General features: G+C 49.5%; 1 protein-coding gene and 1 long non-coding RNA gene across 2 annotated transcripts; both read right to left on the minus strand.

Moving 5' to 3' along the window:
* Window positions 1-2: 2 nt before the first annotated feature.
* LOC123578453 (zinc finger and SCAN domain-containing protein 5B-like) lies at window positions 3-7726 on the minus strand. The gene is made up of 5 exons (XM_045441326.1): window positions 7391-7726; window positions 5741-5944; window positions 4667-4817; window positions 3784-4401; window positions 3-100 (listed from the first exon to the last, which is right to left on the minus strand). The coding sequence occupies exons 1-5, from the start codon at window positions 7724-7726 to the stop codon at window positions 3-5; spliced, it is 1407 nt and encodes a 468-aa protein (XP_045297282.1).
* Window positions 7727-17527: 9801 nt separating this feature from the next.
* On the minus strand, window positions 17528-19624 carry LOC123577969. The gene is made up of 3 exons (XR_006702180.1): window positions 19574-19624; window positions 18801-18879; window positions 17528-17604 (listed from the first exon to the last, which is right to left on the minus strand). It is a non-coding gene; the product is annotated as an uncharacterized LOC123577969 (long non-coding RNA).

Raw genomic sequence — 19624 nt, forward strand, 5'->3', positions numbered from 1 at the left:
CTCTAAGCCAGAGACCAGAGCTTGTCTTCGTCCCACGGGCCATCTATGGTGCGGCACTTGATTCGCTTCAACGGAATGGCCGGTTCCACCACCGGCTGCGCTGAGTTTGGCGACTGACTTCAAGGAGACCCAAATCACTGTCGGCTCTGATAAAAGCTTTTTTATGGGGATGTGGGGGAAGGAAGCCCAAGTGAGAAAAGGACAGGCTGGATAGAAGTAAAAACACGTCTCTACACACCTGTGTCCCCTCTAGACGTCTAAATACATTGGCCTTGTGCCACTTAAAAGATGCCTTGTGCGTCTTTTAGTAGACTGGACCCAGGGTCCATGGGACCTCCGTGCACTATTTTTCAAAAACAAACAAAGCAAAACTCTACTGGGTGATTGACAGTCTAAGAACCAATGTTGAAGGACGGTGGTTGGAAAATCTCAGGGCGTATTAGAATCCCCTGGAGGGCTTGTAAGATGGATCCAGGCACTGCCCGCCCACCCCCCAGGGTTTCTAATTTAGTAGGTTTGGGCTAGAGCCTGATTGTTATTTAATTTCTATCGAGTACCACAGTCGTGTGGGATGCATCTGGTCCTGGCCCACACCCAGAGGGTAGGAGCGATTGAATGGTTGATCACACTTGACCCGGTCACCTTCCACTAAATCCTAACTATCCCCCAGGAGGCATGGAGAAAGCAGCAGGGGGGAGGGGGCAGGATCTCAGATCTCTCTGAACACACAGCAATGTTCATCGTCTCTGTTGGCCATGGAGGTGGGCTGTGAAGCCATTGAAATGGCCTCATGGGTTTCAGTGGGGAAGGGGACCTTGTGGTGTGACAAGCCATAGGAGTCACTAGGTAACTACAATGGGCAATCAGAAGACGCTGAGCTGGCAGAGTCGGCCACACATAGGATCACCTGAGGAGCCTTCAAAATTCCCAATGCCCGGGATGCGCCTGGGTGGCTCAATCGGTTAAGCGTCTGCCTCTTGATTTCAGCTCAGGTCATGACCTCACGGTTCAGGAGTTTGAGCACCGAGTCGGGCTCCGCGCTCACAGCATGGAGCCTGCTTGGGATTCTCTCTTTCCTCTCTCTGCCCCTCCCCTGCTCGTGCTCACTATCAAAAATAAGCATTAAAAAAAAAAAAAAAAGAAAAGAAAACCCTCTCAATGCCCAGGCCACACTCCAGACCAGCCAAATTCTTATCTCTGAGTGTGGCCCCCATGCATGGGTGGCTTTTTGGTTTTGTTTTAACTCTCCAGATGGCTCCAACATGCAGACACATTGGAAAAGGGGTTGAGGCTCATTGATGAGAGTCCCTACGATGAAAACAAACAAGGTTGTATCATCAAAACATTTCCCAGGTCTGGTGAAGAAAGTCGGACTTGATCGCCACGATGGAGAACCACCTCCTGCTCAGCTCCAAGAACGCTCAGAGCCTGAAGTTTCTGGGTGAAGCGCAAGCCCACACAGGATTTCAGACGGGGAGCCTGCCCCAGGGAAGGACGTTGAACCCTCCTTCCAAACAGGAGGCCTTGTGTAAAAGGCCACCTCCTGTGGGAAGTGACAGACCCAGAGCTTTGAAAGCTACTGGACCCCACCTAGGAGCTAAACTTGCTTTTCTCAAAAGGTCCCAAGAGCAGGAACATCAGCGTCATTTGGGAACTTCTTCCAAGTGCAGATTCTCAGGTCCCCAAAGACAGGGAAGATCTGAGGAACTGTCACCACCAAGAGGAACCTAAGGAGGCTTGACAGGGAAACGTAGTGCTGGATCCTGCATAGAGGCTGCAACGGGACATCACGTGAAAATCGAGGAAATCAGTAAAGTATGGGACTATCCCAACATATTAACAGTGGACAGATGTTCCATGTGGTGCAAAAGGTTAGAGGAAATGGTGCAGGACGTGAGGGAATCCTGTGGGCTTGGGAAAGCTGTTCTAAAACTCAGCTTTTTAAAAGACACTTTCTTTTTTTTTTAATTTTTTTTTCCAACGTTTTTATTTATTTTTGGGACAGAGAGAGACAGAGCATGAACGGGGGAGGGGCAGAGAGAGAGGGAGACACAGAATCGGAAACAGGCTCCAGGCTCCGAGCCATCACCCCAGAGCCCGACGCGGGGCTCGAACTCACGGACCGCGAGATCGTGACCTGGCTGAAGTCGGACGCTTAACCGACTGCGCCACCCAGGCGCCCCAAGACACTTTCTTTTTTAAAGTTTTATTTTGAGAGAAAGAGAGAACACAAGCAGGGGAGGGGCAGAGAGGGGAAGAGAGAATCCCGAGCAGGCTCCACACTCAGCGCTGAGCCTGATGCAGGGGTATGATCCATGACCACGAGACCATGACCTGAGCCGAAGCCAAGAAAGAGTTGGACGCTGCATCGTGACTGAGCCACCCAGGCGCCCTAAAACTCAGTTTAGCGTGGGTCTGCTCACCTGTGGCGTAACAAGGCCCTCAGGGGATGCCCATGTCACTAAATTAAGGTGACCTACTAATGAGTGTCTCAGAATGCCTCTGTAGTCAGTGTGGGAAATTACAGTTCGCCAAATTTAGCAAAACATCCAGGATGCAAGTGACGAAGCAGAACAGGCAGAGCACAAAGGATTTTTAGGGCAGTGACGCTACTCTGTATGAGACTACAAGGGTGGGTGAATGTCACACCCCTGTCTAAACCCATAGAAAGTGTAACACTGAGTGACCCCTAAAGTATACACTCTGGGTGAAAATGACATCAGTGTAGGCTTATCAACTGTAGCAAACGCCACCACTCTGATAGGGGATGCTGATGGTTAAGGGAGGATGTGTTTGACTGGGGACCGGGGGCCTCTAGGAAATCTCTGTACTCTGTGCTGTTTTGTTGAATCTAACCTTGCTCTAAAAATGTCTAGTTGAATTGTTCGGTGGTATGTGATGATTCAGAACGTGTTTATACTTTAAGAAAATGTTCATCTGAGATCCAAATTTCATTGAGTATTTCATATTTAATCTGGCCACCCTACCTGGATCATCCTATGGATAACAGGAGGGGGATCTGGGTGGCTCGGGTCGGTTGAATGTTCACCTCTTGGTTTCAGCTCAGGTCATGATCTCGCGGTCATGAGACGGAGCCCCATGTCAGGCCCCTCGTGCTGACAGCTTGGAGCCTGCCTGGGATTCTCCCTCTCTCGGCCCCTCCCCAGCTTGTGCTTGCTTGCACTTTCTCAAAATAAACTTGAGGGCGCCTGGGTGAGTCGGTTAAGTGTCCGACTTCGGCTCAGGTCATGATCTTGCAGTTTGTGAGTTTGAGTCCCGGGTCAGGCTCTGTAGTAACAGCTCAGAGCCTGGAACCTGCTTCAGATTCTGTGTCTCCCTCTCTCTCTGCCCCTCCCCTGCTCACGCTCTGTCTCTCTCTCAAAAATAAGCATTAATAAAAATAACGGATAACAGAAAGACATTCAGCAGCCACCATCTTTATAAGGAAATATTGACAATAAGATTTGCCTTCATAAACCCAAAAGCCTTATAAGGAAACAATGGGACATAATTAAAACAGAAAATGAAAACCAATAAGGAAGATGTCATCATTCCAAGATCCTCCATAAATTAACATTTATGGAACATCTACTGTGTTCCAGAAACCTCGTAAGTGCTCACAATATCATATGTCATTTTTATAAAATAGGTGACAAATCGCCATTAACTTCCCTCTTGGAGCAGAAGGGACTTAAATCTGATGGTGGAATCATTGGGAAGTCATTTTTTAATGTATTTTTTGGTGGCGCTTAAAAGTGCCCAGCTGACGAAAGGCACAATTACACTCATGACACGTGTAGGGCTTTACCCCAGAGTGGGTGCGCTGGTGAACATTGAGGTTCCCTTTGTGGCTGAAAGCTTTCCCACACTCTTCACAAACATAGGGCTTCTCCTTCGTGTGGATCCTTTTGTGGCTCCGCAGGGTGGAGTCGTGGGTGAACGTCTTGAGGCAGATTTCACAACAGTAAGGCTTCTCGCCTGTGTGGATTCGCTGGTGAACTCGGAGGTCTGAAGTCTGCATGAAACTCCCAGAACAGGTGTTGCATTTAAAGGGTCTCTCTCCCGTGTGTGTCCTCCAGTGGATGGAAAACTGAGATTTATAACGAAATTCTTTCTTACAGAGGCTACAGACGTTTGATGTCCCTCCCGTGGCTTTTTTCCCAACAGGATGAACTGATGACACAGGCTGTCCTGAAAATTCTCCTGTGTCCAAATGTGTGGCCACGTCTTGGGAAATGGAGGTGTTTTCCTGTTTTCTCCTTTTGGAACTTCTTTGAGTCTTCTGGGAATCTCTTCTCTTCCCATTCTGAGTGGACACTTGTCTCTCTGAAACCTGTGTGGAAGGCTTTTCGGCATCCACATTTTTAATACGGGTTCCTTCTTGGAGAGTCTTCATGGGAGCTGTTGAAAGAAGGGTTAACACAACAACACTTAATAAAGAACATTTTCAATGATACCAACCTCATTTGAACCAAACACTGAGGTGGGCTAAGAACTTCTCATCAATCAACAAACTTGAGATTGGGTTGTAGGTAGGACACTCTGGAAATCAGTGATGGAGAAGGCATTTGAGAGCCTCCCCACCACCAGCACCAAGAGATGTCAATGCTGGATCCCCAGCCCCCTCCCCAGTGGCAATGTCACTCTTCCCAGTTTCCATGCTCACCAGGACCCTTCAGAAAGGGAGGCTCTTGGGATTTAAGTATTCCTGTCTCTTCCAAGTCTTCTGTCAGATTCTTCTCCAAGTTCTCCTTAGGTCTCAGACCCTCCAGTATACCTTTTCCAGGAATGGTCTCAGGCAGGAGAACGTTCTGTCCCTGACAATGGGCAGTCACTGTTGTTACCAATGTGTCTAAATTATGGGGTGGAAAGCTCTCGTCCCTTCTTTCCCCATCCTGCCCATCTTCCTAATCTGAGACCCCAACTTTCTCCATAGTAGTGTTGTGAATATATCCACCCGACTTCCCTTGGACCACCCCATCACCCCTGATAATCACCTGATTCTCAGAACTTTGTTAACCAATACCCACTACGCCTTTAAATCATGTCCACACATCACAACTTTTGTGCCTAATCCTCTAAGCACGCTTCCTAAAGTCACCCCTGCTTCCCCTTGTCTGACTCTGGAAGCAAGATGGCCCTAGGTCCAGGTGTCCCTACTCAGTACTACTGATACTTTGGATGATTCCCTGTTGGGAGGCTGTCCTATGCGTTGTGGGACAATTAGCAGCATCCCTGGTCTTACCCAACAGGTGTCAATAGCACCCCCCACCCCCACCTCCATTCTGACAACCAAGAAGGTCTCCAGACATTTGCAAATGTCTTGAGAGGCAAAATGACTCCGAGTGAGAACCCTCCTTTAATTTATTGACAGTAGTCCCCAAACTGGTCCTTTGGCCGATTGTCATTTCATGGAATGCCTTTGAGGAACTCGACTATGGAAAAATCGGTTTTCAGTTCATTACCCTGTGGCAAATTGACCTGGCACCATTTCATCACCACTATTTTCCTCCAGCCTCAACACTAAAAGCCTTAATGGCAGGGGGACAAAGGCTGAAAGGTCCTCATTCTCCACAGAGGCTCAGAAATGTCTAGGGACTTGATGCATCCATGGGAATTCCTAGGGCAAAAGGGCCTAGTTTGGTGCTATGCTAAATATCCCAATTATTCTAGCAGCTGCACACACTTCTGGTACCTTCTGCCACCACTCCCTAGAGATTGAGGAGGGCATCACACTCACCTGCCCCTTTGATGGTTCACTGGTTCCTGGCAGGTTCTGTAGCTCTCTGCTGACCTGGATGTTCTCTGGATGTATCTCACACCCAGAGGATTGGGGCTTCTTGGACAAGTGTGTCACAAGATCCCTGTCACCAGCCTCAGCGTTGGCCATCTGAACATCTGAACTTTGCATGAGAAATTCCTGTCCTTCTATGCTAACTATGGTCTGCGGCGGGGGGGGGGATAAAACAAGATCAGACTCTGTAAGAACCAGAAGGTAGCTCTCTTGTACGGTGCGCATCCTACCACACATTCAATTTGTTGGGGTAACTTGTTTAAAATGGCAACCAAAAATGTCTCCAAACATTGTCAAATGCACCCCTAGGGGGTGAAGGTGAAATTACCCCATCCCCTTCTGTTGGGCAGCTAACTACTGGGCTAGCCACAGTATCTAATCAACTTCAATACCTCCCTTTTATTTCCCACTGCCCCAGCTAATACTAATACTAATACTAATACTCAGCCCTCAAACTGTCCTCCTGATCTAGGCACATGCAACATGGTGCCGTGAAAAACCCAACCCCTCCCCCAAGTGAGGCTGCCAATGTTTGACCTCCGTGTCACCCAGCTGGTCTTAAATCCCTTTGTCAATCATTCCAGATTAAAACCTTACAGTTTTCACAGCTATTTTTTCCACGATGTTGTGGAAGCTTGTCATCTACATTCTTGGCTCACCCCCTGGAGGATTTCATCTCCTACCAGAGTACACAGGGAAAGGGGGATTGCCATGTTGGACTTAGTTCCCTCCTGTCCACTGGTTACACAATTACCTATAGAGGAACCCATCCCCTGTGACTGGAACAAATATGCATGTGGCACACCAGGTCCTATTCCCTTCTAGATCCTTCTGAACCCTTCCTTTTTCTACAAAGGATAAAGGCACACTCAACCCACCATGATGGAAAATGTTCCCACGTAAATAAAGTCTTACCTGGTCTGGTGATTCTTACCCAAGAGCCAAAGTTTTGACCCTATGAGACATTTGGCAACCACCAGAGATTTTGGGGGGATGGGGTGGGGTGGTGAGGTTTGATTTTCACAACTAGGGGAAGTTGCCACTGACACAAGGATGCTGCAAACCACCTTACAATGCACAAGAAAGCCCCCAAAGCAAAGGATGGTCCACCCCCCAGTATCACTAGTTGATCTGAGAACCCAATCCAGTCAAAAACCTACTATCCCAACCCCCTCCCTTCCTCAGCATCTTCCCAGGACTCTAGTTGCCATGACAACACATCCAATGCACCTCTCCGCACCCTGTAGCTGCTTTACTCAGGTAGGACCACTTTTAAGAGGGTCTCTGGCAATACCAAGAATTGTGGGGCCAGTGGACCGGTTTCAGCCTTTCTCCTCGAGTGTCTGGAACGTCCCTTACACAACTGTCCCCGTGAGAGGTAGGGCAGGGTTAAGTGACAGTAAAGTGTGCAGACTCACAAAGCCCACCAGATGCCAGTAATGTCCCCCCTCCTCCCTGTTCGACAGCCAGAAATGTCTCTAGACATTGCTGAGTGTCTCCTGCCTTCCACTCGAGAACCACTGGGCCCAGAAAAAGCCCCTCTGTCCCCCATACCAGCCCGCGCTTTCCCGTTGCAATGAGGAAGGCGCTGCTCACCCATTTCTTGGGCCCCTGGCTGCTTCTCAGCACATCCTGCAGGTCTTTGCAGCTCTGCACAGCACTTTCCTTCACTAAGACCTGGAGCTCCTGCGGCATGGAGATCACGAACTGCTCCATCACCAGCATATCCAGAATCTGCTCCTTGGTGTGCAGGTCTGGCCGCAGCCACAGATAGCAGAGCTCATAGAGCCTCCTCAGGTCCTCCGCAGGGTCCGACCGCCCCGAGCCGCTAAACGCCCTGAAGCTCACGTGCCACTGCTCACAGCTGCTGTCTTGCGTTCCAGCAAGGGCTCCTTGGGCTTTCTCCCGTGAGAACGTCTGGTCTGCGGCCATATTCACAGGAGAATTTTCCAGTATGGCTCTGTGCAAACTCTCTAAGGGCTGGTGCCTAATTAAGACCTACCTAAAGGTATTTACTCTGGTTTTCCTCAGCAGTAGACTGGCTGTTTTTTTCACAAGTCTGGGGGTGGGGGGAGGAATGAACCAGATTAGTTTATTGTTTGTTTGTTTTGAGGAAGAGAGAGACGGCAAGCAAGCAGGGGAGGGGCAGAGAGAGAGAGAGGGAGAGAGAGAATCCCAAGCAGGTTCCACACTGTTACTGCAGAGCCTGACATGGGGTTTGAACTCACAAACCGTGAGAGCATGACCTAAGCTGAAACAAAGAGTCAGATGCTTAACCAACTGAGCCACCCAGGTGCCCAAAGATTAAACTTCTTACCCTTCCTCCCCTCACCCAACACTAAACACCAACTGGTCTGTGTTTAATACATTGGAAAGTGAGCCCCACTATTATTTTCCCAATGTCCTTTATAGTAAAAGGTGGTTTAATTGTCTGAATGGACCCCTAAGTTCTGAGCATGAAATATACAGAGGTGGGCTCAGTTTTTGCATCTATAAATTGGGACAATATTGTTCTTTACTATAAATTAAATATAACTAAGTGCAGGCACCAGGGTGGCTCAGTTGCTTAAGCATCTGACTCTTGATTTCAGCTCAGGGCAGGATCTCTTGATTTGTGAGTTCAAGCCCCACGTGACTATCGACAGTGAGGAGCCTGGTTGGGATTCTCTCTCTCAAAAATAAACTTTGTATATATTTCAATTTTGAATTTCAATTCAAAATATATTTCGATTTTTCAAAACATATATTTTGATATATAAAATTTATTTTAACAATGTCAATCTTTGTACCTTCTCATCAGGACAGCATACGAGGCAAAACTGTTAGTTGTAATTCTGCAGAATACAGAAATATATTTCCAACCTAAGAATTTCATGTGGTGTAGAAATGCTGGAAATATTAACCTAGGATTGTCCCAATACATTTCCTTGTTCATCCCAGGATGATTTCTTCCAGGAAAGAGAGAACTCAAAAGAATCCTAACAGGATTAACAGATAACTTTGTCATTGTGATAAAATACACATTACATAAAATTCAGTCCTTTAAAGTATACAATTTTGGGGCAGTACTCACATTTGCAATGCTGTACAACCATTCACCACTGTCTATTTCTAGAACTTATTCATCCCTGAAAAGGAAACCCTGCCTTCCCCACCCACCTTTACCTCCTGGTAATCCATTAATGGGCTCTGTCTCTATGGGTTACACATACCTAATCTCATCCCAGAAAAAAGGATTTAAAATCCAAGCTCTTTGAAGTTTTCAAAGAAGATTTTAAGAGAGAGAGTTTTTAAGAGGTTCTCAACCTAGCTCCCAAAGGCAAGAACCACTTTGTTACCCTGCAGACTGGTGTGGGGACTCAGTTCACAAGTGAGAGCCACGGGGCCCCCAGGTAAAGGGGCTCTAATCCTGGCCTCTCTAGTAGGTTGATAAGAGGCCCATAATTAAAGGTTTGATTTTACCCCGTGGACAGCAAACACCCAGTGATGTGTTTTTAAGCAAAAGTGTGGCACGTTTAGAAATCTCAGGAGAACCATGTGCCACATGGAATTCAAAGGTAAGACATTTTGCCTAAAACCCACAATTGTCCACTTTTGTCCTGTTTCAGATCGTTGGGGAAATTTGCTTGAGCTCAGTGTTGTTTTAGTTCCATGCTTCAGCTTCAATTAGCTGCGGGGTCTTGGGCAAGTCAATCAGCTCTTTGGAGACCACAACCCTTCTCCATGACATGGGCAGATAAAACCCACCTCTTATGTAGTGTGAGGATAAACTAAGGAGGCTAAAGACATGCCTGGCACACGTTTACTGGATGGAGCGACCCCAATATTTCGATCTGTGGTTCTCAACAAAGGTAACTTTTGCCCCTGTTCCCCACGCACCTCGGGACTTTGGGCAACATCTGGAGACACTTTGGGTTGTCCTAACCCGGGCATGGGGGAGGTGGGTGGGGGGGATGTCACTAAACATCCTGCAAGGCACAGGGCAGCCCCCACAACCCACAACTCCCCTCCCCCCACCCCAACAAAACAGCAATTATCTGGCCAAAAATAGCATCTGAGGTCGAAAAACCTTGGTTCAAAGTATAAACTACACCCACCATAGCATGAATGTATTAACATGATTCTCATTTCCCAGATGAATTCGACAATGAATCGACAATGAATCGAAGTTAATAATGGGGTGTAGGGGGGCGCCTGGGTGGCGCAGTCGGTTAAGCGTCCGACTTCAGCCAGGTCACGATCTCGCGGTCCGGGAGTTCGAGCCCCGTGTCAGGCTCTGGGCTGATGGCTCAGAGCCTGGAGCCTGTTTCCGATTCTGTGTCTCCCTCTCTCTCTGCCCCTCCCCCGTTCATGCTCTGTCTCTCTCTGTCCCAAAAATAAATAAACGTTGAAAAAAAAATTTATAAAAAAATAATGGGGTGTAGGAAGATAACATTGCCGTCACAAGACCTCAGAGCTAATGCATAGTGAATATAGACCCAAGCCTTGCTGGTTCCAACCTCCATCCATCCATCCCAGTTCCCAAGCACCCTTAGGCATTCCCACCCATAACTTACTTCCTACATGTCTTCCTGCCTCCGAGGGACCAGCTCTCAAACTGTGCCTCAAGCTGAAATGTCTCTGTTTATATACGGCTAGAGAAACTCCAAACTTCCGGTTACCTCATCAGCCTGATGATTGGTTTAAAGCCATGGAATTAACAACTTTAAATGGTCGAGTGGATTAAATTTCTCACTGAAACCCCATCAAGATAAAAACTCATTTATTAAGTAAGTCTTTTTGGAGACAATATTGGTTTTCCTGCTCTGGTGAATTATTTATCATATGCCCAAGGTGCTCAAAGGAATCGGGGAATATAGAGCTGCAAGTTTTAAGCACTTTGGGTCAAGGTTTTATTTAAAATGGGTTGACAACTCCTCATCAGGGAAATACAAATCAAAACCACACTGAGATATCACCTCACGCTGGTCAGAGTGGCTAAAATGAACAAATCAGGAGACTATAGATGCCGGAGAGGATGTGGAGAAACGGGAACCCTCTTGCACTGTTGGTGGGAATGCAAACTGGTGCAGCCGCTCTGGAAAACAGTGTGGAGGTTCCTCAAAAAATTAAAAATAGATCGACCCTATGACCCAGCAATAGCACTGCTAGGAATTTACCCAAGGGATACAGGAGTGCTGATGCATAGGGGCACTTGTACCCCAATGTTTATAGCAGCACTCTCAACAATAGCCAAATTATGGAAAGAGCCTAAATGTCCATCACCTGATGAATGGATAAAGAAATTGTGGTTTATATATACAATGGAGTACTATGTGGCAAGGAGACAGAATGAAATATGGCCCTTTGTAGCAACATGGATGGAACTGGAGAGTGTGATGCTAAGTGAAATAAGCCACACAGAGAAAGACAGATACCATATGGTTTCACTCTTATGTGGATCCTGAGAAACTTGACAGAAACCCTTGGGGGAGGGGAAGGAAAAAAAAAAAAAAGAGGTTAGAGTGGGAGAGAGCCAAAGCCTAAGAGACTCTTAAAAACTGAGAACAAACCGAGGGTTGATGGGGGGTGGGAGGGAGGGGAGGGGAGCTGATGGGCATTGAAGAAGGCATATTTTGGGATGAGCACTGGGTGTTGTATGGAAACCAATCTGACAATAAATTTCATATATTAAAAAAATAAAAATAAAATAAAAAATTAATTAATTAATTAATTAAAAAAAAGAAATTGTGGTTTATATATACAATGGAATACTACTTGGCAATGAGAAAGAATGAAATATGGCCTTTTGTAGCAACATGGGTGGAACTGGGGAATGTCATGCTAAGTGAAATAAGTCAGGCAGAGAAAGGCAGATACCATATGTTTTCACTCATATGTGGTTCCTGAGAAACTTAACAGAAGACCATGGAGGAGGGGAAGGGAAAAAAAAAAAAAAAAAAGGTTAGAGAGGGAAGGAGCCAAACCGTAGGTGTCTCTTAAAAACTGAGAATAGGGGGGCGCCTGGGTGGCGCAGTCGGTTAAGCGTCCGACTTCAGCCAGGTCACGATCTCGCGGTCCGTGAGTTCGAGCCCCGTGTCAGGCTCTGGGCTGATGGCTCAGGGCCTGGAACCTGTTTCGGATTCTGTGTCTCCCTCTCTCTCTGCCCCTCCCCCGTTCATGCTCTGTCTCTCTCTGTCCCAAAAATAAAAAATAAACGTTGAAAATTAAAAATTAAAAAAAAAAAATCTGAGAATAAACTGAGGGTTGATGGGGGGGGAGGGGAGGGTGGGTGATGGGCGTTGAGGAGGGCACCTATTGGGATGAGCACTGGGTGTTGTATGGAAACCAATTTGACAATAAATTTCATATTAAAAAAATAATAATAAGTAAAATGGGCTGACAAGTAGGCATTTAAAAAACCAGAAGTTGCATGCAAGTAGGGAAAAATACATCGACATTGCATCAATTGCACAAGCCATGCTTTCCCTAAAGGCGGAAGGCAGTGATACATCATCAAGGATGTGTGAAGAGATGATAGGCCTGTATCAAACCAGTGATTTCATCTAGCTCAAGGGTGCCTGGGCGGCTCAGCGAGTGGAACAGTAGACTCTTGACGTCGGGGTTGTGAGTTCGAGCCTCGTTGCGGGTAGAGATTACTTAAAAATAAAAATAAAATAAAATATTTAAGGGGCGCCTCGGTGGCTAAGTTGGATTTTTTTCTTAATGAATATTCGCTGCATTTAAAAGATGTTTAATTATTTCATCTTGCAGATTGCTTTTCTTATGTGTATTTCTATTTCTTGGATGACAGTTCTAATAGCCCTGTTTCTGAAAGTATCTGAAACCAGCTTTTCTATTCTCCATCGATTTTGCTTAAGCTGGCTCCTTATTGGGCCCCATGAGTTAGAATTCTTTGGGATTGGATAATCTCTCAGTTCCGGGTAATTTGGTTTCAGGTGAACGCTCAACAATGGCTGGAGATGTGGTTGGTTGTCACAACCGGGGAGAGAGTGCTGCTGCTATCCTGTGTGTTGAGTGGGGGGGGGACGCTGTTGAACATCCTGTAACGCAAGGGATGGCCCCACAAAGAGAATGATCCCAACAGAAACGTCAGTGGTGCAGAGGTTGAGAAATCCTGGGATGGGGGTATCGACTGTAGCTGATTAACCTGGCAAAGTCTAGTAAGCCAGAGGCTAACCTGTTCTAGCTCCAATGCCCTCAAGGAGAGGAGATTAATCTACAGTTAACGCTGCCTTTGGTATAATCCTACCAAGTAAAACCTCAGATCAGGGTCACAAAATTAAGCCCAGCCCCTCCACCATGGGGGAAACCAGCACTGGGAGAAAGCCCTCCCTATATGTGAGGTTCACAATAGAATCACCAGGAACGAGACCACCCACAGCTTTGCCCCACCCTCCGATCCCTTGGTGGATTGATTTGGTCTAGAGTGGGGCTTAGACAGGATGTTTTCAAAGCACCCAGGTGATAGGGAATATTACTCAGCCTTAAAAGGAAGAGAATCCCATCACAGGCTGCAACACCATGAGTACGCCAAAGGAAGTAATCCAGACACAAGCGGATTCAATTCAGCAAGCAGGACCCTGGTTGCCAGGGGCTGGGCAAGGGTCCTGGGGAGTGGTTGTTTAATGGCGGCAGAGTTTCACTCTTGAAAGAAGGAAAGCACTCTGTGGATGGTGGGGCTGGCTGCACAATGGTGTGAATGCCTTTAACGCCACAAAACTGTACCCCTTACATGTGGATACGATGGCAAATTTCATGGTACGTGTATTTCACCACAATTTAAAAAAGTTTTAATTAAAACTTTTTTTTCAGGTACCCAGCTTAGGGCTCGAACTCACAACCCCAAGATCAAGGGTCGCGTGCTGCACCGACTGAGCCAGCAGGGCGCCCCTTGATTAGATATCTTTAAGAAGACACTTGTTTGGGGAACTTGACTAAGGAGGGACCACGGCTGGGTGTGTGTCCACCTCCCTCTGACTTACTCAGGTGTGTCCCTCACCTGCGCCAGCAACATCTCTGCTCGTCAGGACTCATTCGTCACCAGGACGTCTGGAGGGAGATTTGCACCTGCAAGGAAAGCCCTCTCCCTCTTCGAGAGCCCACCCCTCCCCTCCACCTCTGCAGACAGCCTCCCAGGTGAAGACCCGTCCAGTGAGTGGCCCTCGGAGGCCACAGCCCTCCAGCCTGGGGTGGGGGGGGGGGGGTGGTACACAGCAGAGCTGTGCTGAGAGGCTGAGCAGAGCAGTCTCCTCTGGCATCAGCCCTTTCCTTCCCGAGCTGGAGAGAAGAGGAGCAAGGAGTGACGCTGTCTAGGGATGGGTCTCTGACCCCACAGCCGCTCGGGGACAGCGACCTTCATCCTGGACAGCCGGGTGTTGATGGCACTCTGGGAATGAAGCTGTGCCTCCTTAGGGTTGTCAGCGGTGGAAAATTCAGGATGCCCGGCTGAATGGGAATTTCAGGTAAGCCATGAATAATTTTCAGCAGAAGTATGTCCCGTGCAACGGGGATTATCCGAGTATACAATCTATTGCACGCAATACGAGCCCACGTGCTCAACATTAGGACAAGCCCTCTGCGGGGTTCCAAGCCCCTGTCAGTGTGGGTAAAACCCCAGCACCTGGGCAGGACCCCTACCCTTTCTCTCACCTTAGAGCTCACAGACCTACCACTCTCTGCCTTGGGGCCATCAGGTCTCATCTCAATCTATCCTTTACTTGTGTTTTTATCTGGTTCCCAAACAAGGCTCATTGTCCCCTGGCCACCCCTCAGCCCCCGGGGCCCTAGACGAACCTGACTCCGGGTATCCCCTACCGTCCCCCACTTCCTGAAGCGTCTTCTCCGAGGAGAACCCTTCACCCTCAGCCTCCTCTCTGGATGTCCTTCAGGGCTCTCACCCAACGGGTCCCTGTGCTACTGTCCCCACACCGCCTCTGTCCCCCAACTTCTGTGGTTTCTCCCCCCGGTGAGATCTTTGAAGGCAGGGCCTGTGTGCCTTTTTCGTGCCTGGGGCTTGAGACTGTCTCTTGATTCTGCAATTTAAAGTTGCTAAGGGCTTACACTGAGATTTCTGATAGTGCATTGCATCCGGCCAGAGATCCAGGAATCCCGTATGAGTGATCCCAGCCATGGGGCGCTGCTGAGGAAGGGGCGAATTCAAAGGACAACAGCGACTCAGAACGTGCGACCGAGCGCCTACCTCCGCCTCTTCCTTTATGTTGTGTTCTTACGGGGGCACGTGCCCCCAGCTCAAGAGGACCGTTCCCCACCTCCCGCAGGACTCAGGATAGCCACGCACAGGTGTGTGAGTCAACACGACAGGTGCTGTGCAGGGACTTTTCTTTCAAAGAAGTGGGTGGGCCGGGGCGCCTGGGTGGCTCAGTCAGTTAAGCGCCAACTTCGGCTCGGGTCGTGATCTCGAGGTTCATGGGTTCCAGCCCCACATCGGGCTCTGTGCTGACAGCTCAGAGCCCGGAGCCCGCTTGGGATTCTGTGTCTCCCTCTCTCTCTGCCCCTCCCCTGCTCACACTCTGTTTCTCTCCCCTTCAAAAATAAACAAACATTAAAAGAAGTGGGTGGGCCAGGGCGCCTGGGTGGCTCAGTTCGTTGAGCATGGGACTCCTGATTTTGGCTCAGGTCGTGACCCTGGGGTTCATGAGGGGATTGAGCCCCACATCGGACTCTGCGCTAGGCACAGAGCCTGCTTGGGACTCTCTCTTACTTCTCTCTCTCTTTCTATCTCTGCAACCCCCACCTCATATGGGCTCTCTTTAAAAAAACAAAATAAAACAAAACAATGCACCAAAATGAAAACAAACAAATGAAAGAATACAATCACTTACACGGACTACGGAAATATTCCCTGATTACATTAACCAAATGGTTCCAGAATTATTCTTGAGCTTGTGAACAATGCCCAGGAAAAATCAGTGAAACCCGAGACAGTCTGGGAACTTTTGAGGGAAATTCTGCCAACACTCCAAATTTTTTTTTTTTTAATTTTTTTTCAACATTTATTATTTTTGGGACAGAGAGAGACAGAGCATGAACGGGGGAGGGGCAGAGAGAGAGGGAGACACAGAATCGGAAACAGGCTCCAGGCTCTGAGCCATCAGCCCAGAGCCCGACGCGGGGCTCGAACTCACGGACCGCGAGATCGCGACCTGGCTGAAGTCGGACGCCCAACCGACTGCGCCACCCAGGCGCCCCAACACTCCAAATTTTCTACATAGGATTTGGGGACTTAATTTCAAGATCCTAGTCTCAGTGGAGGGAGCTAGAGGGGGGCTCAGGAGGAGCTGGAGAGAAGGATGCAGAGGAGAGGTGTGGAGGCGTCTAAGACTGCAGGACCTCTCCCTCCCTGGGAGCTTTCTTGCTGAGCTCGCCCGGGTCTGTGGGAGAGAAAGAGGCAAATTTTGAATAGTTCTGTTCACTGCCACCACCCAAACCAGGTCCTCGAGGCTGGGGATGAGGAGTTTGGCTGTGGTTCGTTCCATATCCCATCGCCTTCCCTGTTCGCTCCCCCTCGATCCTTTTTGCTCTGCCCTCCTTTCTTTGCATCTACCCACATATTTCCCTTTTCCTCCCCATTTAAGATGGCACGTGATGGTGGCGGGTGTTTTGGAGAGCCAGAGGGCTGCGAAGGTTGGCGTGGGGCTTAGAGGGCTGAGGAGGTCTGTCAAGAGCAACGCCGGTAAGATGTGCAATCAGTGCTCTCCAGAGGGGCTAGCACAGCTGGGATGAAAGTATGCTGTTCGTTTCCAGAAACAGGGCTGGGGTTGAAGGAACTGGGGCGAAGTCCAGCCGGAGGAAGGCAGGAGAAAGTGGGCCTTGATCGTTGACTTGGGTCGTGGTTGGGTGGGAAGCCAGCACTTGGAAAATTTAATCCATTCTTTTAACAAGTATCTTCCGAGAGCCTCCCACGTATCATCCATCATCGTCCCCTGCACTAGGCAGCGAGCAAGACAGAGAAGGTCCCTGCTCACGTGGAGCTTAGATTTTATCGGGAGATGACCGAGAACAAGCAGAGAAACGTGCAAACCAAAGACGAGGTGCATCCTGGCAAATGTTACTATGAAAATAAGAGAAGATGACAAAAATGGAGGGAAGGTAGATTTACGTCAGATACAAAGGTCAGGGGCAGGCCCTACGGTGGAGGAGTTGGCTCAAACGGTTTCTGTGAGAGGCGAAGGACGCAGCCATGCAAAGCTCTAGAGACAGAACATTCCAGACTGAGGCGGCAGCTGGGGCAAAGGTCCTCGAGGGAAACGGACCCTGTGTTCCAAGGAAACCAGGATTCAGAACGGGAGTCGAAGGACACGCCTGATGGTGAATGCAGATGAGCACGGGGTCCAGAGGGAGTTGAAGGGCCGGAAATAAAGATCTTACTCCAGACACAGGTCAGAGCCAGAGGTGACCCCATGGGGTCCAAGTGAGGGCTTGAGGTGAGTGTTGCAGCAAAGGCCTGGGGTGGTTTTAGGGCAGATCAAAGTTTGGGAGTGGGGTCATGCCTGGAAAAGCGCCAGGTTGTGTGGAAATATCTGGGGTTGGCTGGGAAATTCGTGTTGGGTTAGGCAGGGAGGGAGGCAAAGGAGCACGGAGGGAGGGAACCGTCATGGCCGCGATGGGTGTTCAGAGTTGACCCTCAAAGCTCCTTTGGCCATTTCTCCTGTCCCTGTCTCCTGTCCCCATCTGTATCTTTTTCTCTCCTTCATATCTCCCATGCTTACCTGCCATCTCTGGTTTGGCCAAGGTCTCCCTCGGACTCCTCTTGGTGGCCTGCTGAGGGTGGGGATTGGGGAGCCCGTCTAGGAACAAAACCAGTTCAGGGCTCTGTACCAAGTGACTTATTTCCTGGGAATTTCCTGCAGCTCTCTTATTCCCTGGGAATCTCTGGGTACCTTGTGGTACCCGTTCAGGGTCATTTTCTCCAGCCCGGGGATACTTGGGAATGTGTGGGGACACCTGTGGCCCGAACACCGAACCATCAGCACCAAATACCAACAGGGCCACCGGAGAGGAACCAGCCCTTGATATGCCTCTATGGCCTGGTAGGGGACAACAGTGAGACTCAGTTCAGGTCACAAGCTGCGTTCACAGTGTGCCTGCCCAGGTGTCTGAACCCCCGTGCACACCCGTGATTCTTTCCCTTCAGATGAGGGTGGGACAGAGCGGGGGGTCTCCGAGACGGGACGCGGCCCAGCGAGCAGACGAGGTAACAGCACCAGGGATGTGCAAGGACAAAGCGAATGTGGATCTTGCAGGGAGAGAATATTAAAAATGGCAGCCGGGGCACCTGGGTGGCTCAGTCGGTTAAGCAACTGACTTCTGCTCAGGTCATGATCTCATGGTTCGTGAGTTCTAGCCCCGCATCGGGCTCTGTGCTGACAGCTCAGACCCTGGAGCCTGCTTTGGATTCTGTGTCTCCCTCTCTCTCTGCCCCTCCCCTGCTTGCACTCTGTCTCTCTCGCTCAGGAAATGAATAAACATTAAAAAAAATTAAAAAAAAAAATGGCAACCATAGGGGCCCCCCTGGCTGGCTCAGTCGGTTAAGCGTCCGACTCTTGGTTTCGGCTCAGGTTATGATCTCATGGTTCGTGACACTGAACCCCGAATCAAGCTCCACACTGACAGTGTGGAGCCTGCCTGGGATTCTCTCTCTTCCTCTCTCTCTGCCCCTCTCCCCCACTCTCTCTCTCTCTCTCAAAAATATTTAAAACAAATAAATAAAAATTTAAAGATAGATAGATAATTAAACCAACATGGCAACTGTGACTCCTTTAGTCTCCGTCACAGGCCAGACTGTTACCTGCCTTCTGTCGGGGAGCCACACAACAGAGCCGTTGGACCTTTCCACTGATAGGTTCTGCAGGTGGACGTATTTGAGGCTGGAAAGAATCCCCCTTCCCTGAGCTCCCCAACCAGTAGGTGGCAGAGCGAGGGACGGAGCTCACCTGCCAGTTTCCAAAGCCAGCCGCGGGCAGGCAAGGGGGGTGGTGGAGACGAATGCCCCACGCGCTCCGGGACCTCCAGGGCTGTCTTCTTCCCGCTGCCGCGGTGCCTGCTCTGAAGAAGGTGGAGCTCTGGGGAGGGGGGGGGGGGTGGAGGACGGGGGAGAACAGGACCCATGGATCTGTGAAATGGCAACATAGCGGGGAATCCAGCAATCTTGTCACGCTACTCCCTCCAGGGAGCACCGCCACCAAATCCGCGGGACGGCGTGCATTTGGCAGGTGAGAAGTGGAGATGGCTGCCCGGAGTTACTACACCGCTAAGTGGCAGAACTGGGTTCTGAACCCGCCTGTGTCTGGATCCAAACCTCAAGTCCTTCCTGCTTTCAATACGGTCCCGGGAGCCTGGGTTTTCCTGGACCACCGAGCGGCCCTGCCTTGAGCATCACAGGGACGCGGCGGCTGGAATTGTCCCCGAGCCCCGTACACAAGTGCACAGTGAGGAAGAACCAGGGAAACGGGGAGCCAGCGATGGAGGAACATAAGTATGCACTGGGGATCGTTCCCATTCGTCTAATCCGCACAACATCCGCGTGAGGCAGGGGACCAGCACGACGCCCACTGTCACAGGGGAGGAAACCAAGGCGTCCAGAGAATTAGGCGGGGATGTGAACACAAGTGGCTCCGTGGCCCACACGCCCATCCCTCTGCTACACTAACTCTCGAGACGGGTCTGGAAATAAAACCCGTGGACCCCAGTGAATGTGAGTCGAGGGCTCGCTGAGCCTGGCCGCTGGCGGGGACAGCCCTCAGCAGGCTCACTCACCGGGACCCAGGAGGTAGCCGGCACTGTTGAGGGTCCAGCCTCCTCGGCCCT

This window comes from Leopardus geoffroyi, chromosome E2 (assembly GCF_018350155.1).
Source record: "Leopardus geoffroyi isolate Oge1 chromosome E2, O.geoffroyi_Oge1_pat1.0, whole genome shotgun sequence".
NCBI classification, from domain to species: domain Eukaryota; kingdom Metazoa; phylum Chordata; class Mammalia; order Carnivora; family Felidae; genus Leopardus; species Leopardus geoffroyi.